This window comes from Syngnathus leptorhynchus, chromosome 3 (genome assembly GCF_054491065.1).
Source record: "Syngnathus leptorhynchus isolate UIUO chromosome 3, UIUO_Slep, whole genome shotgun sequence".
Classification (NCBI taxonomy): domain Eukaryota; kingdom Metazoa; phylum Chordata; class Actinopteri; order Syngnathiformes; family Syngnathidae; genus Syngnathus; species Syngnathus leptorhynchus.
In genome coordinates this window covers 5,191,069-5,218,097 of record NC_141197.1, presented here as the reverse complement: position 1 = coordinate 5,218,097, position 27,029 = coordinate 5,191,069, and the positions used below count along the sequence as shown (strand labels likewise).

Here is a 27,029-nt window from a genome sequence, read left to right as displayed (position 1 = left end):
TCGATCACGTAACACGCACTGTTCAAATTCCGCAGTTTTCGTGCGCTTGTATCCTGCGCCACTCACGCATTCGTACTCTTATTCCTGGTGTGGACTTCACGTACGATTTACTGCGAGTATTTTGACAGGGCGCATCCAGTACACACACCGTTTGCTGACATGTTTGATGACGCATTCCAGCAGGGTGGCTCACATCGATGACGTAAAACGCACTGTCTAAAGTTTACAGTTTTACGCACGCTTGCACTCTACGCTTTCAAACCTCTCGGACACTTCTACTAGTTTTGCGTCTTACTTGAGGACGGATCGGGCCGAAGAACAAGAAGGAGGAGGAGAAGGAGAAAAACTGGACGAAGAAACACGCCCCTGCACGTGAAGAACAGACGAAAAATTAACGAACGCCTACAAGAAAATACAAATGGATGGTAGGTAACGTAGCAGCTTAGTGAAGTCAGGTCCAAGATTAATGCAATTAAGTCTAGGGCAGACGTTCACCGTAGAACGAACGCTGATTCCGTACATTTGAAAACTCTCTCAATTGTTCGCCTTTCAGTAGTTGGGGGCTCAGTCCAAAATGTTTTTAAAAAGTCATTCATATTTAATGAAAATACGTAAAAAACAAAACAAAACACTGTTTCCATTTGTGATTATGGACTACTTGAGAGTTTGTGGCATAATTTGTGGGCCATGGTTTATGCTACCTGTGCATATGAAAACCTTGAAAGACTATCATCTCACAACTGCTCATAAAAGACATCTTGAAGAGTTTTTAGTCTCAGCCTGGACTTCAGACTGAATTTTGCATCGTCACTAATTAGAAGATTACAACTCGACTACTTGTTTCCCACAATACATATCACCCCCCCCCCCCCCCCCCCCGCACCCCCCATCGTGCTCTCGGTGGAAAAAACCTACAAGATGGAGATTCAGAATTTCTTGGCTCCAGTTGCCCGAGTGTATGCAGCGATTGGTGCAGAAAAATACAAAAAAAATAAAAATAATAATAACTCACGTGCGAATAACAGAATGTGGGCATAGCTCTGGTTATAAAATATTGTCTATGTATGTATATAACACATTTACATATTTTATTTTTAATTGGGTTTAGATTATATTGTATAATACCAAAATATTTTTTTATAGGTGACTTATGCAAAATACACTTTTTTGGCTTTTAAATACATTTTATTGGGCACTTGGATAGTCTGACTTTCCTCCACACAAAGTTTGGGCTCTGGTACAAGCCCTCTCGAGAGGGGCTGGACTCTCCCACTCTGGAGTTGCCCACGGTGAGAGTTGTCGAGCAGGTTTGGGCATACTTGTTGCCCCCCCGGCTGGGCGCCTGCACATTGGGGTTCACCCCGGTAAACTTGAAGGTAGCCTCCCTCAGCCTTTGGGTGAGGGGACGGGTCCTGCCTGTTGTTTGTCTATCCACCAAACGACAATTCAGAGTACCCACCCTTCTTGGAGTCCTTGGAGGAGGTGCTAGAGAGTGCTCCTTCTGGGGACTCCATCGTTCTACTGGGTGACTTCAATGCTCATGTGGGCACTGACAGTGAGACCTGAAAGGGCCTGATTGGGAGGAACGGCCTCCCCGATCGGACCCCGAGTGGTGTTCTATTATTGGACTTCTGTGCTTGACACTGATTTTCTGTAATGAAGACAATGTTCAAGCATAAGGGTGTCCATGTGTGCACTTGGCACCAGGACACCCTAGGCCGCGATTCGATGATCGACTTTGTAGTTGTGTCATCGGATTTGCGGCCGCATGTTTTAGACACTCGGGATAAGAGAGGGGCGGAGCTGTCAACTGAATAGCACCTGGTGGTGGGTTGGCTCCGATGGTAGGGGAAGATGCCCATCCGACCTGGCAGACCCAAACGCTCTGTGAGGATCTGCTGGGAACGTCTGGCAGAATCCCCTGTCAGGAAGAGCTTCAACTCCCACCTCCGGCAGGGCTTTTCCCTCGTCCCGGGGGAGACGGGGGACAATGAGTCGGATGGCCAAGCGGAACGCAGCTTCGGCGGTAGATGAGGCAAAAACCCGGGCGTTGGAGGAGTTTGGCGAGGCCATGGAGAATGACTTTCAGACGGGTTTGAGGAAATTCTGGTCCAGCATCCGGCGTCTTAGGAGGGGGAAGCAGTGGACAGTCTACACTGTTTACAGTGGAGATGGCGTGTTGCTGACCTTGACTCGGGACGTCGTGAGTCGGTGGAGAGAATACTTCAAAGACCTCCTCAATTCCACCGACACGCCTTCCATTGTGAAAGCAGGGCCTGGACACTCTGAGGCGGACTCTCCAATCTCTGGGGTCGAAGTCACTGAGGTAGTTAAAAAACTCCTCGGGGGCAGGGCCCCGGGGGTGGACGAGATCCGCCCGGAGTTCTTAAAGGTTCTGGATGTTGTGGGGCTGTCATAACTGACACGCCTCTACAGCATTGTGGGGACATCGGGGACGGTGCCTCTGGATTGGCAGACTGGGGTGGTGGTTCCTCGCTTTAAGAAGGGGGATCGGAGGGTGTGTTCCAATTACAGGGGAATCACACTCCTCAGCCTCCCTGGTAAGGTCTATTCAGGGGTGCTGGAGAGTAGGATCCGTCGGGAGGTCGAACCTCGGATTCAGGAGGAGCAGTGTGGCTTTCGTCCTGTCTGTGGAACAGTGGACCAGCTCCTCGAGGGGGCATGGGAGTTCGCCCAACCAGTCCACATATGTTTTGTGGACCTGGAGAAGGCGTTCGACTGTGTCCCTCAGGAGGTTCTGTGGAGGGTGCTTCGGGAGTACAGGGTGCCGAGCCAACTGATAAGGGCGGTTCGGTCCTTGTATCACCGATGCCAGAGTTTGGTCCGCATTTCAAAGTCAAAAGTCAAAGTCAGCTTTATTGTCAATTTCTTCACATGTTAAGACACACAAAGAGATCAAAATTACGTTTCCCACCGTCCCACGGTGACTAGACACATTACTCAACACATACAAGCAAATAGCACAAAGAGTAAAAACGAATTGACAAGAGCGATGAATAAGTAATAAGCAAATAACCCAAATAAATAAACAATAAATAAATAAACAGATAAATAAGAAGAGCAAAATGGAGCAAGCATGCATACAGCCGACAGCCAGAATAAAGCGCAAAAGAACAGGACGTCATGCAACTGAGGGTGGAGGGGGGAGAGAATTCAGGATCCTAAAAGCTTGGAGCACGAAGCTGTTCCCGAGTCTGGTGGTGCGGGAGTGCAGGCATCTGTACCTCTTCCCAGAGGGCAGAAGATCAAACAAAGAGTGAGCAGGGTGACTGACATCACACACAATCGCGGTCACCTTGCGGGTGAGACGGGAGGTGTAAATCTCCTTCAGGGAGGGGAGCGGAGTAAGTCGAATTTGTTCCCAGTGAGGGTTGGACTCTGCCAAGGCTGCTCTTTGTCACCGATTCTGTTAATAATTTTTATGGACAGAATTTCTAGGCGCAGCCGAGGCGTTGAGGGGGTCTAATTTGGGGACCTCAGCGTCGCGTCTCTGCTTTTTGTAGATGACGTGGTGCTGTTGGCTTCTTCAGGCCGTGATCTCCAGCTCTCACTGGAGCGGTTTGCAGCCAAGTGTGAAGCGGTCGGGATGAGGGTCAGCACCTCCAAATCCGAGTCCATGGTCCTCGGTCGGAAAAGGGTGGAATGCCCTCTCCGGATCGGGGATGAGATCCTGCCCCAAGTGGAGGAGTTCAAGTATCTTGGGGTCTTGTTCACGAGTGAGGTCAGGATGAAGCGCATGATCAACAGGCGGATCGGTGCAGCGTCGGCAGTAATTCGGACTCTGTACCGGTCCGTCGTGGTGGAGAGAGAGCCGAGTCAAAAGGCAAAGCTCTCTATTTACCAGTCGATCTATGCTCCTACCCTCACCTATGGTCACGAGCTATGGGTCGTGACCGAAAGAACGAGATCCAGGATACCAGTGCGCGAAATGAGTTTCCTCCGCAGGGTGTCCGGGCTCTCCCCTAGAGATAGGGTGAGAAGCTCGGTCATCAGGGAGAGACTCGGAGTAGAGCCACTGCTCCTCCACGTTGAGAGGAGCCAGATGAGGTGGCTCGGGCATCTCATCAGGATGCCTCCTGGACGCCTCCCTGGGGAGGTGTTCCAGGCATGTCCCACCGGTAGGAGACCCCGGGGACGACCCAGGACGCGCTGGAGAGACTGTCTCTCAGCTGGCCTGGGAACGCCTTGGAATCCCCCGGGATGAGCTGGATGAAGTGGATAGGGAGAGGGAAGTCTGGGAGTCCCTCCTAAAGCTGCGGCCCTTGCGACCCGACCCCGGATAAGCGGAAGAAGATGGATGGATGGATGGATGGATGGATGGATGGATGGATGGATGGATGGGCACTTGGAGTCTCCAGGATTGTAGAAAATTTTAATCTAATCCCTCCAGGTGATAGATACAAATATAATCGGAGTAGGGGATATTTTTTAATCTGTTAAATTTTATCAATTTTCCATTACGTATTTTAAAAACTATTACGCCACAGTCTTTACAGCAGAGTACCAATCAAGATAATGGATGTGGCCAAACGATTTCGCAAGTCCGCTATCTTCATTAGTCGCAGCAATTTTTGTAGTCCAAGATGAAGGATGCTGAAGGTACAAGTGGAGAAATCCAAATGTTCCGTTGTTGAATGCATTAATCCACAGAATTTATTACATCGTTCCCTAGCATCAAAATCTCAAAGAAGTGCCTGGTTAAATTTAAATTTTCAGGACAAAGTTCCCACTTCTGTGGGTAAGGTCCTGTTTGTCTGCGCAAAGCACGTCAAGGACGATTGTTTTAGAAATCTCAGTCAGTACGTATAGAGAAGGATTTTTCATTGAGGGTTAATTTCCTTCAATTTATGGAAACGACGGACACAGTAAAGCGGTAAGCTTGAGACGGCACTATAATAGTTAGCAGTATTTTCCACTTTTATTCCGCTATTATTACGTGTCTCTGATGCCCTTGATTTCATAGCATTAGCATCAGTTTTGTACTGCTTGTGGATGTATTTTGAGTAGTTGTATCAGATGAATTGCATCAAAGGTGCTGTTTTATTCTTTAGAACAGGGGTGTCAAACTCATTCTTTTTCTGGGCCACATTGTAGTCATAGGCTTCTTTCGGAGGGCCATTATGACTGTCAACCCAAATAAATGTATGAGCACCGACAAAGCACAGCTACAAAACAAACTGACAAATAACTTGTTTTCAAATCAGACGAGTAAAAACTGGTCAAATATATATAAAAAAAAAAAAAAGATTATTAAAAGTGAAGACAATTTGCAATTCTAGTAATGACGCACAAATTTGATGCACAATTTGTCTTCGTGGGCCACATAAAATGATGTGGCGGGCCGTATCTGGCCCCCGGGCCTTGAGTTTGACACCCGCGCTTTAGAAGCACAATATGTTAAATACATTTGTTAGCTTCTCGCTAATGCTAGCATTAGCTTACATGACTGCAGTTCTTGTTTACAAGACGAGTTCATAAATAATATGGGGCAATTTATTTTGTTACGTGTTATGTATGGTTTGATGGACAAGTCTTCTGCAGTTGACATCTTTCAATCAATCAAAAAAAGTTTGTGTGCCGTAAGGTACCCCTGCTAACAAACTACAAATATGTCCGACTGGTGACCTGTAAGGGGGCGGGGTTCTGAAATATCTCATTTGCATTTAAAGAGACCGCACCAAAACAACTTAATCACAGAGGCGCTTCAGGACAGGGCTCAACGAGGCTACTCAGGACAGAAGTAAAAGAGGGGCCTGTGATGTTATGATAATGAGGAGGTCAGACAAAAGCAAAAGCAGTTCTGTTCCAAAAATTGAGGAATTTTGGGACGAGCCCGTACGCCAGAAGAAGGCAGGGAGTGCCCACGCGATCGTGGATTCTCTCCCCCCCCAAAGAAACTATTCAAAAAATTTAAAAAAATATTAAAATTGAGGAATTATTAACTTTTTACTAACTTAGTAATCTTTTTTTGGACTTTTTCTTCAGTATCAGTCGAAGTTTCTTCAGGTGTTTCTTTCAATCCATCTATAACCAGGTTATTTCTTTTCGATTGTCCATCTTGTCCAGTTTGTCTGACAGTATAATTACAATGTCTCAGATCTTGTAAATTTTTGTTCAATTTTTTTCATTTAGATATATTTATATCAACTTCCTTTTGAGTGAACTGCAAACTGGTTTTAATTTCTTGCAGTTCTTAGTAATATTGTCAAATGTTGTGTGTTTTAGTCCAGGATCAGTTTGATATAACCCCTTGAAGTGTTCCTGTTGGTTTATAAGTGCGGTGAATAGATCTTTCTGTTGTTGTAATTGATCATTTACCTGTAAAACTGTCATGAAATCGTCCTCGGGCTTGGATTCTTATTTTTGTTTGTTGGTCTTTGTTTTGGTGGGATGATTTCACTAGGTGTTGGCAATCCTCTTTTGATGGTCACAGGGTCTCCAGAGGGCGCGGGCTGCAAGGGTTGCTGCTCTCGTTGGTTGCCTGGCTTGGGCAGCTCGATGGTGCTAGTGATAGCCACTCCTGCTGTGGTTGGTCACCAAGTCTCAGGAAAGCACATGCAGCATCGGGGTCAGGGCTTGACAAACCCGTTAATTTTTTTTTTACCTACTCCATTGTCTCGTCAAAGGCCCTGGACTTTGTGTTGTAGCCTGTTATGGTCCTCACACCATCCCAGACATGAAATGGTTCAGCTTCTGTTAATGTTATTGCTATACAATTCTAAAATAGTTTTTTACATGACTCATTTTTCTAACAGAGGCAGCCGTGGACACCCATATTCCCCATGACTTTGAAAAAGTTCTTGGTGTTAAGGTGAGTCAATCACATTTTTTTTTTTTGCTTTGACTAATGAAAGAAAGGTCTTAACACAGAAAAACACATTGATGAAATCTGAATGTAGTACTACTTTTATTTCTTGTTTGACAGAACTCCAGACGAAGTTTTACTTTTGTATGAACACACTGTAACTTGACTTTCAAATTAATATTTAACACGATTTTTCTTGCAAATCAAGATAAGTTTATTTGTATTGCCCTAAATCACAAGCAGTCTCAAAGCGCTTCACATAGACAAACAATTGACAATTATTCTCAAAGCATCCCCTGATCTTGAGCTCCCAAAAGGGCAAGGATAAACTAAAAAAAACCCTACCAGGGGAAAAATGAGAAACCTTGAGAAGGGACCACAGATGGAAGGATCCCCCTTTCAGGATCACCAGGCTGCAATGGAAAGAGCAGGCTGCAAAGAGGGCACATAAAATACATAATATGGAAATCAAAAAGTGGATGTCCAGGCCAAGGTGAAGAGCTGTCGGAGGAGCCCTCGAACGTACTGGCAGTGTCTTCGAGGAGGGTAATCCGCTGCAGTTCCCTCATCCTGAGCTGTCAGCTTGGGTGTCACCTAACCACCTCCCCAGCCGGGGAGGGGTGGGGGAAGTGGGGTCGGGGCGAGGGAGCAAAAACAAACTCCAGCCGAATCGGCAACTACAGGTTAATTAAAGGCCATATCATAGAAATATGTCATTAAACGTGTCTTAAATGTTTCACTGAGGTAGCAGTTCTAATATCCATTGGTAGGGCATTCCAAAGCTCTGGAGCCCGAATAGAAAATGCTCTAGACCCTGCAGACATTTTCTTGGCCCTTGGTGTCACTAAAAGACTAGCGTTTTGTGAATGAAGGTTACGAGACGGAACAACTAGGTCGACGAGATATGAAGGCGTAAGCCATGCAATGATTTATAGGTTAATAGAAGAACCTTGAAGTCACATCTTAAATGGACCGGGAGCCAGTGTAAGTTGGCTAATATTGGGGTAATGTGATCAAATTTTCATGTCCGTGAAAGCAGCCTTGCAGCAGCATATTGTACTAGCTGTAGACCTTTGATGCTGGACTTGGTAAGACCAGAAAATAATGCATTACAGTAGTCCAGGCGCGACGTGATAAACGCATGTATAAGAATTTCCGCATCACCGGTCGAGAGGATTGGGCGAATCTTAGCAATATTACAAAGGTGAAAAAAGCCAATTCTGGTTATATTCTTAATGTGCTTTTGAAAGGAGAGCGTTTGGTCAAATATTTCCCCGAGATTAGTTACAGTATCACTCTGAGTGATAGTACGGTTATCTATAGTTATAGTGGTTTCCTTAAATGTTGATAACGAGCTGGACCAATTATCAACATCTCAGTTTTATCTGGGTTAAGACGAAGGAAGTTAAGAGACATGCATTGCTTGATCTCCGCGAGACACGCCTCAAGATTCAAGAAGAAGATTCAAGAAGATTTTATTCGCCATGTTTGAGCGTGCCAAACAAGGAATTTGACTTCGTTACATCACAGTCTCTGTTCAACATTTAGGTGACTATCAACACTCAGGACATGTGAAAATGACAAATGACAATATTCCCAGCCATCACCTGATCTTAAACTCCCATGAGGCCAAGGAATAACTCAAATCTCCGACTAGGGGAAGTGAGAAACCTTGAGAAGAGACCACAGATGGGAGGGTCCCTATTCCAGGATGACCAGGCTGCAATGGATGTAGAGAAGACACATAGTGCAAACAGTGTAGACAATCCAAAAAGGTGTGGAGAGCCTTTTTCTGCTCATAGCACAGCAATGACTGAGACTCTAAGAGTGGTGTGAGTTCATCAGAGCAACAGCCTGGGGGAAGAAGCTGTCTCTGTGTCTGCTGGTTTTGGCGTACAGAGCTCTGTATCGCCGTCCGGAGGGGAGTAGTTCAAACAGACTGTAACCTGGGTGAGAAGGGTCTGTTGAGATGTTGCTGGGTGAGAAGGGTTGTACCTGACAGGTACAAGTCTTGAATAGATGGGAAGTTGATTCAAATGATCTTTTCTGCAGTCCTGATTGTCCGTTGCAGTCTGTGCTTGTCTTGTTTGGAGGCTGATCCAAACCAGACAGTGATGGAGGTACAGAGGACAGACTGGATGATGGCAGTGTAGAAGGTCTTCAGCAGTTCCCGCGGCAGGTTGAACTTCTTGAGCAGTCTCAGGAAGTACAGCCTCTGCTGGGCCTTCTTCCGGACAGAGTCTATTTGGCCGGTCCATTTCAGGTCCCGTGAGATTGTGGTACCCAGGAACTTGAAGGTGTCTGAGGAGAGTATGGTATTACTGCGGATAGTGAGGGGTGAAAGTGATGAAGGATCTGAAATCCACTGTCATCTCCACGGTCTTGAGCGGGTTCAGCTCCAGGTGATTTTGGCTGCACCGCTCCACCTCCTGTCTGTACGCAGTCTCATCACCGTCGCGGATCAGTCCGATGAGAGTCGTGTCATCTGCATATTTCAGGAGCTTCACAGGAGAGTCAACTGAGGAGAAATTGTTGGTGTAGAGAGAGAAGAGCAGTGGGGAGAGGACGCACCCCTGAGGGGCGCCAGTACTGGTGGTCCTGGTCCTAGATGTGATGCTCCCCAGCCTCACACACTGTCTCCTGTTGGTCAGGAAGCTGGAGATCCAATGACAGGTGGAGGCAGGCACCGCGAGCTGGATGAGCTTCTGTTGGAGGATCTCAGGAGTCATGGTGTTGAACGCTGAGCTGAAATCCACAAACAGGATCCTGGCATATGTTCCTGGGATGTCCAGGTGGTGCAGGATGTAGTGCAGTCCCATGTTGACCGCATCATACACCGACCTGTTTGCCCGGTAGGCAAACTGGAGGGGGTCAAGCACGGGACCCGTGACATGCTTCAGGTGGTTCAGCACCAACCTCTCTTCCACTCTGGAGTTGCCCACGGTGAGAGGTGTCGAGTAGGTGTGGGCATACTTATTGCCCCCTGGCTGGGCGCCCGCACATTGGGGTTCACACCGGTGAACGAGAGGGTAGCTTCCCTCCGCCTTCGGGTGGGGGGGACGGGTCCTGTTTTTTTTGTCTATGCACCAAACAGCAGCTCAGAGTACCCACCCTTTTTGGAGTCCTTAGACAAAGTGCTGGAGAACACTCCTGGGGAATCCATCGTTCTACTGGGTGACTTCAATGCTCACGTGGGCAATGACAGTGGGACCTGGAGGGGCGTGATTGGGAGGGACGGCCCCCCCGATCTGAACCCGAGCAGTGTTCTATTGTTGTACTTATGCTCGACACGAATTGTCAATAATGAACACCATGTTCAAGCATAAGGGTGTCCATGTGTGCACTTGGCACCAGGACACCCTAGGCCGCAGTTCGATGATCGACTTTGTAGTCCTGTCATCGGATTTGCAGCTGCAGGCTTTGTACATGGATGCTGTCAAGCTGAAGAAGGAGTCCTATCGGGCCGTTTTGACCTGTGGGACTCCGAAGGCAGCTGACAAGCGGAACGCGGCTTTGGCGGTTGCTGAGGCAAAAACCCGGGCGTGGGAGGAGTTTAGTGAGGCTGTCTGTACTTTTCGGAAAAAAAACAACCCTCTTTTTTATTTTATTTATTTTATTTGCATTTTATCAAACCTACAAATGTGTCAGATCATTTTGCCGGACCCTGTAAATAAGAAATAAAATAAATAGATTAATAAAAACGGAATAATACAAAGAAACATGAGAAAATGTAAAGTGGGAAGATATCTTGTGGTATGATGAGGTGAGTCATACTCCTACAGTATAAGAATGAGAGAATGAAAAATGAAGAAAAAGTGTGTGATTGTAATATTTAGTGTACCTTGCAGAGTTGTTTTAACTGTGACTGGTGTTTGAATACAGCCATAGAATAAGAATAAGAAGACAATTATTATCCAATGTGGCCAACAATATATAATGTTATAATGTCCAAATTTTCTCGTCTCTAACTGCATATTTTCTTTTCTTTGGTGTAATTAATACTTTACCAGTCTCAGATTCGCTCCAAAGCTCAAGCTTTCACCCAAGCATTCCTGAAGAGAAACACTGAGACGCGGCCACAAAAGGATGCAAAAGGTTTGCTGAGTCATAAGGCCATTATCTTGGAGTACTCCAGGTCTAATAAAAAGATACTGCACAAAAAGAGACCCAAAGGATTAAATGCTCAGCAGAAGAGGGAAATCAAGATTTTCCATATAAAAAGTGAACACCAGAGGTAGGTCATGGATCCACAGTAATTATCATGTTAATTGTAAACATTTACCATTGTTATCGCTGTAATGTAATGCCTATGCTGAGCACTTTGAGATTTATTTGATTTTAAGTGCATTTTTAATTAAATGTATCATAATTAGTGTGAAGGTGAAGACCTTCACACTATTTAGTGTGAAGGCGAAGGCCTTCACACTATTGTTATTCTACTTTTTTGTGTGAAGGTGAAGACCTTCACACTATTGTTATTCTACTTTTTTGTTGTGCCCACTTTTTTGCCGCTTAACTACTTCCACATACTTCCACCGATTCACTCCGTTCCACTTTTCACTTATTCCAAATATTCAGGAATCGACTGCTTACATTTTTTTCATTGAAAAAATTTCCAGTTTTCACAAAATTTACAAATTTCGGGCAATTTTTGCCCCGTTCATTCTTAATGGCAGATTCAACATTTCACATTTACGTTGTTCCAGTTTGAAATTCACATAATTCAACACATTCAAATCACATTGGGGACATTCCCGAACTTGCCAAATTCAAAAATTTCACGTTTTCACGTTTCAAATTTTCACAAAATTTCGCAAAATTTCACAAAATTTCGTTTTTCACTTCTAATTTCTACATACTTCAACCGATTCAACTCGTTCCAACTTTCAACTGTTCATCTTTTGCTTACCTATTCCACACCTTCCCATTTAGCAAAAATTTCACATTTTTCAAATTCAAAATTCAACCAAATTTTCCAAAATGTCCTTTTTCCACTCTAATTTCAACATTTTTCAACCGATTCAACCCATTCCAACTTTCAACTCTTCATATTCTTCCTCCCTATTCCCCAAATTCACACTTACCATAAATTCCACATTTTCAAATTTGAAATTCAACCAAATTTTCCAAAATTTCCTTTTTCCACTCTAATTTCTACATTTTTCAACCGATTCAACTCGTTTCAACATCATTCTTCAGCATTCCCTGAGTATTAATTCAACTTCTTCACCTTCACACGCAATTTCCTCAGGAATTGCAAATTCTAGTTATTATTATTATGCTACAGTTCACCACCCTATTTTTTCCACTTTCTTCCCAGTATCACTGACTTGGTCATTGTTATTGCAGGTATGAGCTTTTCTTACCTTTGCATGATCTCTGGAAACAATATATCATTGACCTTTGCAATGGATTGAAGCCAACAAGGTAATAACCTCAAAATCTCATGATTTTATGTAGAGTTGCAGTGATTAATAAATTGATCGACAACTAATGATACTAAATGGGAAATGAAACTAAATGGGATACTCTTTGGGAATTGATTGCTTTGAGACCTGGTTCTATTTAAAATTATCCAAATCCTCGAAATTTCCACCACTCAACAGTAAATATTCTCAGGTTTGTGTAGTCCTCTATTGAAATGAGCAAAAAAAAAAAAAAAAACCATTTACAAACAACCTGCTCTAATTGCCCTAACCCTCTCATTACATAGGAATAGTATGGAGCGCATACAATAACTCCCAACCTGCGATGTCTTAACATTTTGTATTTTCATATTGTTTTCATTTATTTGTATTTTAAAATTGCAAAGCTTATTGGGCACGTGGTTGATGACCAAAAAAAGGCCAATCGTAAAATCCCCTCCACAATATGATCTAAACCCAAGGGGGAGTATTCTATACTGGTGTCCTTATGACACACTTTGTTCGGGCATTTACTATTTGTTCAATCATGAATCAATTATGATACGTGTTGGTATGGAATTATCACCCAGCCCTGCTGCGTTTAAATAAAAAATGTAAATAGATGTCGATTTGTCTGGTAACTCCTTGTCTTATTCGTGAATTTAAAGCCAAAAGTAAATTATTCACTTGTAGCCACCCAAGAATTCCCCCCCAAAACTTGGAATCATATCACTTTTGATTGGTCTGGAGAAGCCAAGAAGAGCGCTATGCTGCCTGCAACATCATTCAGCATGACCGTTTCGGTGGTGGGTCAGTGATGGTCTGGGGAGGCATTTCCATGGAGGGACGAACAGACCTCTACAGGCTAGAGAACGGCAGTCTGACTGCCATTAGGTATCGGGATGAAATCCTTGCACCCATGGTCAGACCCTACGCTGGTGCAGTAGGTCATGGGTTCCTCCTGATCCACCACATTCCCGGCCTCATGTGGCAAGAGTATACAGACAGTATCTGGAGGATGAAGGAATTGACACAATTGAATGGCCCTCACGATCACCTGATCTAAACCCGGTAGAACACCTTTGGGTCATAATGTTTCGGTCCATTAGACGCTGCCAGGTTGCTCGATAGACTTTCCAGGAGCTCACTGATGCCCTTAGACAGATCTGGAAGGACATCCCACAAGACACCATCCGTCGTCTCATTAGGAGCATGCCGCGACATTGTCAAGCATGCATACAAGCATGTAGGGGCTACACAACATATTGAAAAGAGTTTTGAATTGCAGAAATTGAATTTAGGTAAAACGAGCCTGCCACATCATTTTTTCACTTTGATTTTTGGGGTGTCTATATACTGAGCCCTCTGTAGGCTGAAAACTTTTACTTCCATCAAAAGATGTGGCATCCTTTTGTTCCTGAGACATTAAACTGTCCATATCAGTATAGATATCCAACTTTTTTTTTTTCACCATTGAAATCTACGGAAGAGGATTAGGGCCAGTGAAGAAAAAAAAACGAGGGGTGACAGGATTCTGACTTTTTTTCTCAGAATTCTGACTTTAAAGTCAGAATTTTGAGAATAAAGTCAGAATTCTGAGTTTAAAGTCAGAAATTGGGAATTCTGACATTAAAGTCTTTGAATGTCTTTCTGATTCTGACTTTAAACTCAGAATTCTGTCACCCCTCGTTTTTTTTTTTCTTCACTGGCCCTAATCCTCTTCCGTAGTCTCCGATGTGTTTTCAAAGTGTTCCTTTAATTTTTTTGAGCAGTGTATATATACATGTATTCACTGTAAAATCTTCTTTCTTTTATATTAAATAATTTGTATTATAAAGTCTGTGTGTCTGTATGCATTTATCTCTGTTTGCAGCTGTAACCTTGAGAGAAGAACAGAAGTGTCCTACTCCCTCGGCAGCCTGAACTGAACATTAGATAGACAGACAGACTTTATTGATCTGGGGAGGGGGCGAATTCAGTTGCCAGCGGTATGAATGAACAATTAAATCCATAAATAAACGGACAATATAAACATCTGGCACAACAAACAAAACGAGAGGAAAATAGGTCCACAGTAGATGCAATAGATACCTGTGATTAAATAAAAAAACAAGCAGACCAAAGTGTAATATATTAATAAACAAGATTAAACAAATAACAATAAACAGCAGACAAAAGTGTCAATATATATAAAAAACAAGATAAAATAAAAAATAAACAGACGAAAGTGTCAATATATAAATAAACAAGATCATGCAGCCCTACCCCCCGCGACAAGTTAAAAAGTATAGACAACTCATGGATTGATATCTCATAATTTTGTTTTGTCTTTCAACATACCCAACATTGCTTAATTAGGTTAACAATTTTGTTGTTATTGCAGCAGTCCACACTCTGTGCAGCAGAAACTATTGAAGGCAGACTTCCATGGTTCCATTGTCACAGGTAAATTGTCATTAATCAGCAATATCAAACCTACTGTCTAATAAATGATGTGTGCTTCCCAAGGGTTGCGTTTATGCCAGTTCAGGTTTCTCATACCTCTTGCTATTATTATGCTATTATTTCTTGCATTATCAAAAGCTATACAAGTAAATTACACAATTATCTTCAGTAATAATTAAACAACACATCTATTGCAGCTCTGCAGGCCCTCAGCTCACCTATTCTAATGCTAGGGCCAGGAAATCGTGCGTAATACTGTGGGTGGGCCACAGACTTAATTCAGAGTAGTGATGTAGGATGAGGTAGAAATACAATATTTTGGGAAAATTACGCGAGGCTTTTCAATTGCATTTCAAGGAGACGCACTAAAGATTGTCACGCCATTGCCGCGCATAACAAATGAGCCATCTACGTGGCTACTATTATCATCACAAATATCCACTTTATGCTTCATGTTTCAAGTGGGATTAAATTCAAGTGAAGTAAAAGTCAATACAGTACTCGAAACAACTGCAGAGCCACAGACAATCAAAAAAGTCAGTGTCCCTCTGAAGCAGAGAGGAAGAGGCAGAAAGAGCGATCCAGGGCGCTTGCGTGTGTTGGCTCAAATGTTGAGCTCTTGATTTGTGAAATAAAGAGGCGGTTACCAAACCCATGTCTTGCCTGGTACTTTGGTAAAGCTACAATATAGTTATATACTAGATCTGTGGAGGAATAATTGGGGCCGCAACCGACGACGAGGCTGACGTCAGCGGCGCACATAGATCCGGAATCGACCGCTGTTCTTTTGGGGGGGTTTTGACACAGAGGATGAATATTCCAGTGGATTTAATGGTTTGGAGTGACACGGATGGTTTGTTAAAGTTCTTATTTATATTACATTTATTTGATATATCTAGTCTGAAGTCAGCAGCCCACATAGTTCCGGCGTCAACAGCTGTGTATTTTTCTTTTTTTTAGACATAGGATAAATATTCCGATAGATTTAATGATTTAGAGTGTCACGGATGGTTTGTTAAAATTTTTCTTTACATTACATTTATTCGATATATCTAGTTGGACGTCAGCGGCGCACGTAGTCTTTCTGACGTCAACACCTGTGTGTGTGTGTGTGTGTGTGTGTGTGTGTGTGTGTGTGTGTGTGTGTGTGTGTGTGTGTGTGCGCGTGCGTGCGTGCGTGTTATTTATGTTTTTATTTTTTCAAGTGACAAGACAAAGATTCCGATGGATTTAAAGATTTGGAGTGACACGGATGGTTCGATAAAATTGTTGTTTATATTATTATTTCATACATAGTTTATATATTGTTATATGGGCCTGTGGAAAAATTTGAACTGCTGACGTCGGACTTGTTTACATAAAGGAAGACGAACTCGATCGATGGCTTTAATGATTTGGAGTGACACAGATGGTTTGATAAATGTGTTATTTATGTTATAGTTATTTGAATAACTATTGATGTTACATCAGGCTCGTTCTCAGCTTCTTGTTTGTGTTTATGTCATGTTAGTATACCGTATCGTTAGCCTGTTGTTGCTGGTTCATGTCTGGTTTTGGTGTGTGATTTTGTCAAATAAATTTCTCCCAAAACGCGACTTAACCTCCGGAGCGACTTATATATTTTTTTTCCTCTATTAAGTTGCTGATGCGAATTGTATTCCGGAGCGACTTTTAGTCAGAAAAATACGATATGTTAAAGTTAGAAGAACCCATTATTATGGCTAATGAGGATTATCTGTTAAATTGACTCTTGTGAAACATGCTTTTTTGATGTTGCAATGTTTAATCGATATCCAACATGTATGTAACGTTCCATCGATACATGAATGTATTACCGTAATTTTCGTACTGTAAGTCGCGTTTTTTTCATAGTTTGTGTGGGGGGGGCGACTCATACTAAGGAGCAACTTATATGTGAATTTTTTTCACAAATTTTCAAAATTAAAAAATCCGCGATATAGTGAAACCGCGATAAACGAACCGCGATGTAGCATGGGATTACTTTCATTTGAAATGCAAGTGATGTCACCGGCGCCGCGTGGCAATTGTTTACATAAAGGACAAAGGATTCGATCACGGGATGACGAAGATGACGAAGGGCCCCACGTTTGAAGGTTTTAATGATTTGGAGTGACACAAAGTTTGAAAAACTTAATTATGTTAGTGTTGTGTTTCTTAGCCCTTTCCTTCCACTGGGATTCTAACCCAAGCCAGATCCCATAGCTTGGAAAAACAGACGAAGAAGGATCTAAGCACTTCTTCGATGAACGAAAAAGGTGTGCTTCTCTTAGCCTGTTCCTTCCACTGGGACTTGAACCCAAGCTATATCTTGTGCACTTTTCACTTTTACACGTTTCACATAACTTTAGGGCTTCTACTTACTTGTTCCCTGGTTCGTTGCACTTCCGGATCCCGTCAATCCACTGTTGTCAGACGAAGGCAGACCTAAGATGCTGGCCCAGCGAATCATTTTCTTCCCAGGTCTTTCTTTACCAGGTCCTCCTAATGGACGCTGGCTTGTCGACAGTGCAGCACGTCCTCCTCCGTCCATCAGCAGCGGGTATGTTAGAATCCAGGTCACGGCACCAAAATGTTAGAGTGGTGCTCATTCTAACTTATTTGCATGAACCACACGGGAGACAGTATGCCCTTTGAGCACTTGCAAGTGAAGAATTAGTTCGTTACTGTAGGTACAGCGATGTTCGAACAAAGTCTGTCTTTGGTCTCTTGCAAGAGCATATTTATTGAGAACAAGCAGGGTGGGGGTGACATTGGACATGTTTGGTGGTCACCTCAGCAATTGGTTAATCAGTGCGGAGGGTCCCAGCTCATTGTTTTACAAGGTCGTGGAAACAGAAACTAGTGGAGCATTTTCAATGACTACCGTATTAAAATGGGCCGTTCATTGAAGGTGCGCCTTATAATCCGGGGCACCTTTTAGTCCGGAAAATACGGTAAGCGCATTCTCCGAGACGCTAGGCGGAACGAACCGGGAGCACAGTGGCACACTCAGCACACTTCCGCAGTACACTCCTCCAGAAAAATAAAACCAAACATGGCTGAGCCTGAGATATTCAACCCACTTTTTCCGAGAGATCCGACCTGCTTCGGAAATTTAAAAGAAGACGTGTGGAATCATTTTGGATTCAACAATGTTGACGGAGGAAATTAATTGGACAAAAGCTACGTTGTATGCAAGATTTGTCGCGCTAAAATAAAATACAACAAATATGAGAAGTCACACAGCACGATTCCACCCTACAGAGGAGGTGGGAAAGCTGGCTGCTGCTGTTGCTACTAGCAGCCAGAGAACGATTGAGGATGTTCTGAATAAGCTGCCACACACATCGCAAAAGGCCAAGCGAATTACAAAAGGCATCGCGGAATTCATTACAATGGGTTTGCAGCCGTACTCGGTTGTAGAGAATTGGGGATTTCGGAGAATGATGGAGGCAACAGAGCCGAGGTACGTCATCCCATCCTAACGCTATTTCACTGACACGGCCATCCTGGCACTCTCCAAGCAGACTAAAGCAGAAATAACATCATCGCTCTTGAATGCAGACCGAGTCGCCGTTACATGTAATGCGTGGATGTCTGTAGCCACCGAGTCGTTTGTTACTCTCACTGCGCATTTCATAACCGATGAGTGGGAGCTGAAAGCACACGTGCTTCAAACAAGAGCAATGTATGAAAGCCACACGGGTGCTAATATGGTTGAGCTGCTAAGCAGTGCTTTAAATGCATGGAACATTGCAAATAAAGAAGTTGTTCTAGTTACAGAGAACGCAGCTAATATGGTTGTCGCTGCCCAGCTGGGTAACTTAAGCCATCTGAAATGCTACGCCCACACGCTGAACCTTATGGCTCAATGTGCCCTGAAGGTGCCAAGTGTGGCCAGACTGCTAGGAAGAGTGAGACGCATCGGCACTTTTTTCCACCGCAGCACAGTCGGTGCACATCAGCTTGAAGAGAACCAGAAGCTGCTTAACATCCCCAAGCACAAACTGAAAGTAGACTGCTGTACTGGATGGAATAGTGCCTTTGAGATGGTGAGCAGGTTTTTGGAGCAGCACCTGCCATCACCGCCACACTCCTCTCCCCTCAAGTGAAAAGATCAGAAAAAGACTTATGTACACTCAGTAAGGCTGATGTCACAAATGCTGAGGATATCATAGCAGCCCTCAAGCCCTAAAGGATGCAACAACCGTCATGTCAACAGAGAGAAGCGCCACCATTTCTCTAATTGCTCCTCTGTAGTAGTCGTGGTGGTATTTGGAGACGCAATCCACTTTTTAAATCTATCCTTGTGGTCCTCTAATTTTTCCAGCGGTAATGCAATCACACTTTTTCTTACTCACAGTTGGGTACTCAGCAGCAAATGCAGCATGCCTTCCCTGGAAATGTCCTTCCACATTACTCTTTTTGTTGTTTGACAACTTCTGATTAAAGTCCCAATGATCATCGTCACTTCAAAACGTTGAGAATGATTTTCTCAAGTTTTCCCTGCTACAGAAACTATATGAAAATAGAAAATATATTTTCCCTCATCTTTTTCCATTTTCATACATTTTTATAAAAGCTCCAGGGAGCTAGGGTTGCGCTGCGGCTCTAGAGCCGCGGGTTGCCAACCCCTTCACTAACCAGACTCTACCCAATGCACTAAAACCCCTCTGCACTAACAAATCCCCCACACAATACACAAATAGATCAAGGTTGTTTCTCATTGAGCATCGTAACATTCACCTGGGACTTTTTTTTTTTCTTTTTACAGTGGTTCGGTCTAAATGCCCTTCATATGTGGGCACTACAGGAATTTTGATCCAGGAGTTCAAGCATGTTTTCAAAATTATTACAAAACAGGACAAATTCAAAGGTAAGCAATTGTTTCTTGCTATTTATTTCCGTTCAGAAAATGTCCCTTTGTAAATGTCATTGCTGTGACCATATCATCTGTTAAGAAAATTAAGGGGGGAGGGAGCGAAAACACAAACTCCAGCCGAATTAGCGACCACAGGTTAATTAAAGGCCATATCATAAAAATGTGTCTTTAAACGTGTCTTAAATGTTTCTACTGAGGTAGCAGTTCCAATATCCATTGGTAGGGCATTCCAAAGCTCTGGAGCCCGAATAAAAAATGCTCTAGACCCTGCAGACATTTTTTGGCCCTCGGGGTCACTAGTGTTTTGCGAGCGAAGGTTACGGGACGGAACGTAAGGAACAACTAAGTCAACGAGATATGAAGGCGCTAACCCATGCAATGGTTTATAGGTTAATAGATAACCTTGAAGTCACATCTTAAAGGGACCGGGAGCCAATGTAAGTTGGCTAATATTGAGGTAATGTGATCAAAGTGAAAAGGCAATAAACGAACCGAGATATAGCAAGGGACTACTGTATTGCCAGTCCGTCCTAGGTCCATCCATACGTATTCATAATGTAATTGTGCCTCTGTCTATAATCGACTTTTGAAAGCCCTTCTAACACCAGTCCGTCCCTGCATCCTTCGTCATGTTTTAAAATAAAAAGACATGAATCAAAATGATAGAAACCAATAAAACGGTTATTATTAAACGGTGGCTGCTGAAAATCTTTACATATTCATTTATTTTATCCGGTGTTGTCTACGGGATCACGGTAGTCACACATCGTCAACATTTTAAAGTCAAACTGGCTTTTAGAAACATTCTTTAGAGCCTCACTAAATCTCACGAAGTCGCATAAAAAGTACTAGAAACGTCATGGCTCCGCTCCGCTCTCGCCTTTCTGATTGTCATCCAATGCAGAGCTGCTAAATAAGTGTTGATCGCTGCCACCTGTACCCTTGTTACTGGCTGATTAGGGCGTGTATTTAAACCCATAAACCCGTCCATCTGCGGTGGTTTGTCCGCCTCGATACACGTATGCCTGCCACCTAGTTCTCTTATGCCACTTGATTCCAGCTGATCCGCTATGTAGTCAGATGCCTGTTTCCTGATTCGCTGTTTAGCGAAAGCCCTGTTTTTATGATCTGCTCTGGACTCTGGCTCGACCTGCCTGTCTCCGACCACGAGCTTGCTATGCCAATCTGCTTCGATGGTGCACGAAGTTCGCTCGCTGGTAGGTTATTTTATTAATTCATGCTTGCAGTGGAGCCAAAAAGGCCCTACTAAAAAAACAGCTGAACTTTACAATAACAACATAACAATAAAATGTTTTAATATTAAATATTTAAAAAAAGCAAGACATGTTTTTCGAAGCAGCGGGCATGGCTATCATCCCTAACAGACGAGATTTGCTGGTGTAAACAATCTCAGGTGGTGCAGTTTCATTCAACTGAGAGTAGTCGTCTAGAATTTGCCGAAGACAATCATACTTGAGGTCAAGGAGGAGGTCTTGCAACAGTTGTCCCTTGCCAGAGAGGGAGCGGATGTTAATTAATCCAAAATTGACGTCGGAGTGCTGGTTGGAGAAGCTAACGTCAGCCGACCTGGCTAGGCTGGCTAATGCGCGGTGATCCACCTTCCTGGGGGTGTTATTCGGACACTGGCGGCGGCCGGAGGACCAGATGGAGTGTATGGCAGTAGAATTGATGTTATAACTCCGTCCGGCCCGCGGTGGATGTATCTCCGACCTCCGGGAGGAAGGTGAGCAATGTCTGGGAAGAGGTGCAGTACAGGCGGGGGAGCAGAACGATGGAAATGGAGTTGGAGGCGCTTCGCACTCGTGTATCGGATCAAGGTTGATGCTGGATATATCAAAAGGGACAGTCCACAAGAGAGCAGAACTCACGGCGAGGTTGTAGATCCACATCATGAAACACGGGATGGTGAACCGAGCAGCAGTAACAGTGACCAGGTAGGTATTCCAGGTAGGTGTTCACTATACGCTGCAGGGCCTTCATGTTGTATTCAGTGCAGCTACCACCCCACACAGCGATACAACTGGAGAGGACGCTCTCAATGGTGCCACGATAGAATGTGGTCATGATGGCTGGTGGAGCACCTGCTCGCCTGAGTTTCCGCAGGAAGTACAGGGGGCGCTTGGCTTTCTTCGCTAGTGATGCAGTGTTGGTGGTCCAGGAGAGGTCTTCATTGATGTGCACCCCCAGGAATCTGGTGCTGCTCACTCTCTCCACCACAGCACCGTCGATGGTCAAAGGCAGGTGTTGGGTGGACCCTTCCGGAAGTCAACAACAATCTCCTTGGTCTTGCTGACGTTCAGCAGGAGGTTGTTGTCCCTGCACCACGTGGCCAGAAGGTCGACCTCTGATCTGTTTTGAGTCTCATCGCCCACGGTGATGAGACCCACCAGAGTCGTGTCATCAGCAAATTTCAGCATGCGGTTGTTGCTGTAGGTTGCAGTGCAGTCATGTGTCAGCAGGGTGAAGAGCAGCGGACTGAGCACGCAGCCTTGGGGGGCCCCTGTGCTCAGCATGATTCTGCTTGAGATATTGTCGCCAACCCGTACCACCTGAGGCCTCTGACAGAGGAAATCCAGTAGCCAGATGCAGAGGTAGGAACTGAGACCCAGTTTGTCGAGTTTGCAGATGAGTTGCTGTGGTACAATGGTGTTGAATGCAGAACTGAAGTCCACAAACAGCAATCTCACACGCGAGTCTCTTTTTTCCAGGTGGGTGAGGGTTGAGTGGAGGGCAGAGCAGATTGCATCTTAAGAGGACCGTTTGGCTCGGTACGTAAACTGGAAGGGGTCAAGGGTGGGGCGGAGAACGGATCTGATGTGTGTCATAACAAGCCACTCAAAGCACTTCATTATGACTGGAGTCAGCGCCACGGGGCGGTAGTCATTGAAGCAGGATGGAGCAGGTTTCTTCGGCACAGGTATGATGGTAGCAGCCTTGAAACATGATCGGACGATGGTCTGCTGCAGCGAAATGTTAAAGATGTCCGTGAAGACACCCATGAGCTCCTCAGCGCAGTCCTTCAGCGCTCAACCTGGGATGTTGTCTGGGCCCGCCGCCTTACGGGTGTTGATAAGCAGCAAGCGTCCTCCTCACGCTATCAGCAGAGAGGCACAGGGGCTGCTCGTGAGGAGAGGGAGGGGTCTTCAGCGGGCAAGTAATGTTCTGAGCGTCAAAGCGAGCAAAGAAGCGGTTCAGATCGTTGAGCAGTTGGCTTTTTGCGTTAACACAGGAAAAAATGTGGCTCTTAGTCTCTGACTCGTTGGCCACCCCGTTATAGACGGTAATTATAGCATTCACAATAATAATAATGGGTCAAAGTTAGAGAGTGAAATTTGAGCCTCTGATGCACAGCATTGGAGCAGTTCCTTCGCAGCGACCCTTCTCGTCACGACTCTCGCTCAAGCAGCTCATTCTATCGCGCAGAAGTTGTACTTGTGTTTTATCAAGCGGTTCACGGCAACTTAAAGCGGGGAGTAACCCATCACTCTCCTGTATCAACGGTCACTCTCACTGCTGCATTCCTCCTCCAGATGGCTTCTTCACACTCAGTCACAAGCTGTCACAATACAAGCAGTTTTCCTTGGGCATTTTGCTCCTCCCTGCCTCCATGAACGGATAAGCCAGAGGTACAGTACTGCTGGCATCTGAACCAGTCCGATGGTGTTTATCGTCGTCATCGTGAGACGTGATTTCCATGACAGATTTTGCAATTATAGAAGTAGAGCTACAACGAAAAGCAGTGTTAGGGCTAATGTTGCTGTTGATGCTAGGTTGTTGACTGTCCCTTCAGACTAATGGGATGCTACATATACAAATGCTTTTGCATATTAGAGGCATTTCCTCCCTTTGTTAAAATTTCAACATTGAAAGTTTTGCACGTCGCTCTATTCTCGTCCTTCTTGGCCAAACTTTGGAGCGCTTCTGCCTCACAGGTGCCATCATTGTTTACGTTGCGTAGGGTGCGTAACCTGCGTAACCTGCATCATGACATAATTCATGCTGGCTGGAATCGCTCAGGGAATTGTTAGCAAAAGAGGAACGATTCAGAGGAATTGGTAACGTGGGAACCAGCTCTCAACAAGAACAAGTTCTCAATTCCCATCCAAAACCTGACCACACGATGTGATAATATGATGATTGGGCAACAAGCCCATGTGACCACAACAGCTGCAGAGGTTAGGCACGACAGTAATGTATGCCTAATACAAATGGGGGCGGCTTGGCTCAGTGGAAAAGTGGTCATCTTCCAACCCAGATGTTGGGGGTTCAATACTGATACAGTGATCCCCTGTCACTTTGCGCTTCACCTTTTGCGAATGTGCTTCTTCGCAGGTTTATAAGTGACGGGAGAATGGCATTTAAATACTCACTGATAGCACGGGGCATGCTTCTGAGCAATGTGCGTCACTGCGGACAAGCGCGGCAGCCAGCCTGTCACGAACGAAGCAGGACAACCATGTGCAACACGGACTCTTTATTTAGGGCAGGGGTGCCCAAACCTTTTAACCTATTGAAATGACCAAGTCACAAAGATCTACCCACAAAAAAAAGAATTATATATATATATATATATATATATATATATATATATATATATATATATATATATATATATATATATATATACTGCTACTGCGTGTGTGTGGGGGTGTTGCAATGGTAGTCTGGCAGATAAGGCAAACACTTCGAAAATTTCATTGTGAATATAAGTTCCCTCCCATTCCCTATGAAAGTGATAGATTTTTATCTTCTTACTATGTCCAGCTGCGCCACTCATTTTTATACCCTTTCTTACGTTTAAGAGAAAAAAAAGGGTTCTAAAAATTGGAGGGAACTCGCGAGCTAGCATGTTAGTGTTGTGTTGTTAGCGTCGTTGTTAGCAAACGCATCAAGTGCAAAAAATTAAAATAAAATAATAATAATGTCACGCGATCGACCATCAGTTGCTTGGCAATCGACCGGTCGATCGCGATGGATGTATTGGGTACCCCTGATTTAGGGAATCTGAAAAGAGAAATAGGGAGGTTAGAACACTAGCAGAGCGGGTGCACGAGGCGAGTGACGAGCCGGTTAGCAAGTTTGCGTCGTGGTGGCATCTCATTACACAGCGACTCAGACAAACAAGAATCAGGTGGAAGGCGTGTGCATGTCAAGGCAGACAACCAGCCAGGTGCATTGCTACACAGTGGATCAGGCAAATGGGAATCAGTTGCCAGGCGTTTGTGTCAAAGCAAGCGAAACGGCGTGGACGGTGACAAATGGCTTAATCATTGGGTAACATGGGACAGGTGGTGGGGATCAGCACCGATTAGCATGCAAAGTTCTGTATAGGCGACGTGCGCCCCCGAGGTCTAGCGCGGAGGGTGCGTCAGCCGGCCAGCATCACAAGAGTGGAGACATGGCACCTCCAAACAAACATGAAGAAAAAATTCACCACCATGCTGAAAGAGTTGGGTCAGCGTTAATGAGCACTGATAGCGTGGGGTGTGCCTCTGAGCAACGTGCTTCACTGAGGACAAGTGCGGGCTGCGCAGCTGGCTGCCGCGCATGCAGGAAAAAAGCACTGCTGTTCAGGAGTTGGGACAGCAGTCATGAGCGGAAGAAGCACTAACCGGTGCAGAAGGAGTTGGGACACGTGACAAAATCACGTACAAGGTACAATACAATGCATGCACAGAACAGTGTGGGAATGGTTTTAAATGGAATGGTAAGGGTTTAAGTAGCGTAAAAGTATTGGGGAGGGTTAAAAGAAACTTTAATATTGTGTACTGGACCACAATGCAACAGGAGATTCACACGCAACCATGACTCACTTTGGTTTCGCTATTGGTAGTTAGTGTAGTGTGGCTATTCTGAAGACGCTTTGCATTGCTTTACAACAGTGGTCGGCAAATAAGGGCCCACGGGCCAATTTTGGCCCGCCATCTATTCGGTCTGGCCCGCGAGATGACGTTAATATGATGTAATAAAAAATAAGTAAATAAATTTCAACCCCATATTTTTTTTAAAGAAAAAAAGGGCATACATTTGATGGGATTGTTGTATGCCATACAACAATCCCATCAAATTCGAAACATTTATTGAGGTGTACTATCGTCCTTCGTGACATCAACAGGTGGAACATCCTATTTCAGTTATCCATGACGCACAGGTCGGAACGGTATTGACACGCGAAAAAACCCCAAAGTGTCCTGTCTCCCTCCTCCAGTGGGCAAGGTAAAAAAAGTCTATACTTCGTTAAATTAACAACATAACAAGGTCTGTTCAAATGGAATTAAATTAATTGTATTTTAAAAGTAAGATGTTTATTTTAATATAATAATTTAAAATCCCCCCCCTCTCCAAAAAAAAAGCAATGGCCCGCGATGGCATTGTCTGAATCTTTTTTTGGCCCACGTCCAAAAGTAATTGCCGACCCCTGCTTTACAAGGTAAACCATATTTCTAATTAACTTAAAATATACCCATGTCCTCTAGCAGCCAACAAGAAACACAATTTGTTGGGAATTTCAACATAGTGGAGTTTGAATTTCGAAATGACTTATATACCGTTTCTACTTAGCGGAATTTTGTTTTTCGAGGGCGGTTCTGGAATGCAGCTGCTGCAAAAAATCACTGTACTGGATACTTAACCCCCAGTTGATCCTGATGCTGCATCATTCAGAAATTCAGTGTAATGCACTTAGAGGGCCTTAGCTGGTTGAAAATACTATTTACCAAGACCATTTGGAAATCATAATCAAATCGACATGTTGCAATAAATCTGCAAGGAATTCTTCCAAGGAATTAACCATTTTTCTTTTTTTTTTTCGCAGTAATCCCGAAGAGGAACAGTGTATTTCAAGTTGAGATAAATGGCTTCATCTCTTTCATCTATGGAAACAAGTTTGAGCAGCGAGCCAGCGAACGCTCAGCAAAGAAGTTCAAAATCAGTGGAAGCATTGACTTGTGAAAGTAGGCAGCATGTTAATCATCCTGTTCTTCTCCCCCTCCCTCCAGCTTTTGCTACTAAGGTGGCAAAGATCTCTGTTGAAATAGGACATGTATAGGCCACGGTGGATATGTTCTGGTTCAACTACTGATGCATTCAAGTAAAACTGGCAGAATTTGCCCTTATAAGTCAGTATTTCAATTCATTGACTCCAAAAGAATCCTATTTTTGGGGGTGCGTTAAGAGGTCTGAAAATGGCTTGTACTGACCTGCTTCTCAAAGATGGATCTCCAACTCGGCAAGGCAAATGCATCTTACAATGAATTTTATTCTGTAACTAACTTTATCTCATTTGTCTTCTAAAGTCTCATTTGTCATTTTGATTTAATGTTGCCTAAATAAAGGCAAATCATTCAGATGTCGTTATTCGATTTGTTTTGTCAAAATTGTTATGTGCATAGTTAGATGCACTATTGCTGTCGCACCTCGTTGCAATAAAGTCGACTGACAGCTATATGTT

At 44.1% G+C, this 27,029-nt stretch overlaps 1 protein-coding gene across 2 annotated transcripts; it reads left to right on the top strand.

Moving 5' to 3' along the window:
• On the top strand, positions 1-26,927 carry pop4 (POP4 homolog, ribonuclease P/MRP subunit). Of its 2 annotated transcripts, XM_085908517.1 has the most exons (7): positions 2-425; positions 6,777-6,832; positions 10,837-11,060; positions 12,176-12,253; positions 14,615-14,676; positions 19,451-19,552; positions 26,394-26,927. In XM_085908517.1, exons 1-7 carry the CDS (start codon positions 419-421, stop codon positions 26,528-26,530), a joined length of 666 nt encoding a protein of 221 aa, XP_085764643.1. In that variant the 5' UTR covers positions 2-418; the 3' UTR covers positions 26,531-26,927. The 2 variants fall into 2 exon arrangements, with proteins under 2 accessions (XP_085764645.1, XP_085764643.1); XM_085908519.1 differs by lacking the exon at positions 12,176-12,253 and having other exon boundaries at positions 1-425.
• Positions 26,928-27,029: the final 102 nt, after the last annotated feature.

Excerpts from the sequence above, each read along its gene's own strand:
- pop4 (XM_085908517.1), top strand. Across the intron at positions 14,677-19,450 it reads CCATGGTTCCATTGTCACAG|TGGTTCGGTCTAAATGCCCT; the intron begins GTAAATTGTCAT and ends TTCTTTTTACAG. Across the intron at positions 19,553-26,393 it reads AAAACAGGACAAATTCAAAG|TAATCCCGAAGAGGAACAGT; the intron begins GTAAGCAATTGT and ends TTTTTTTCGCAG.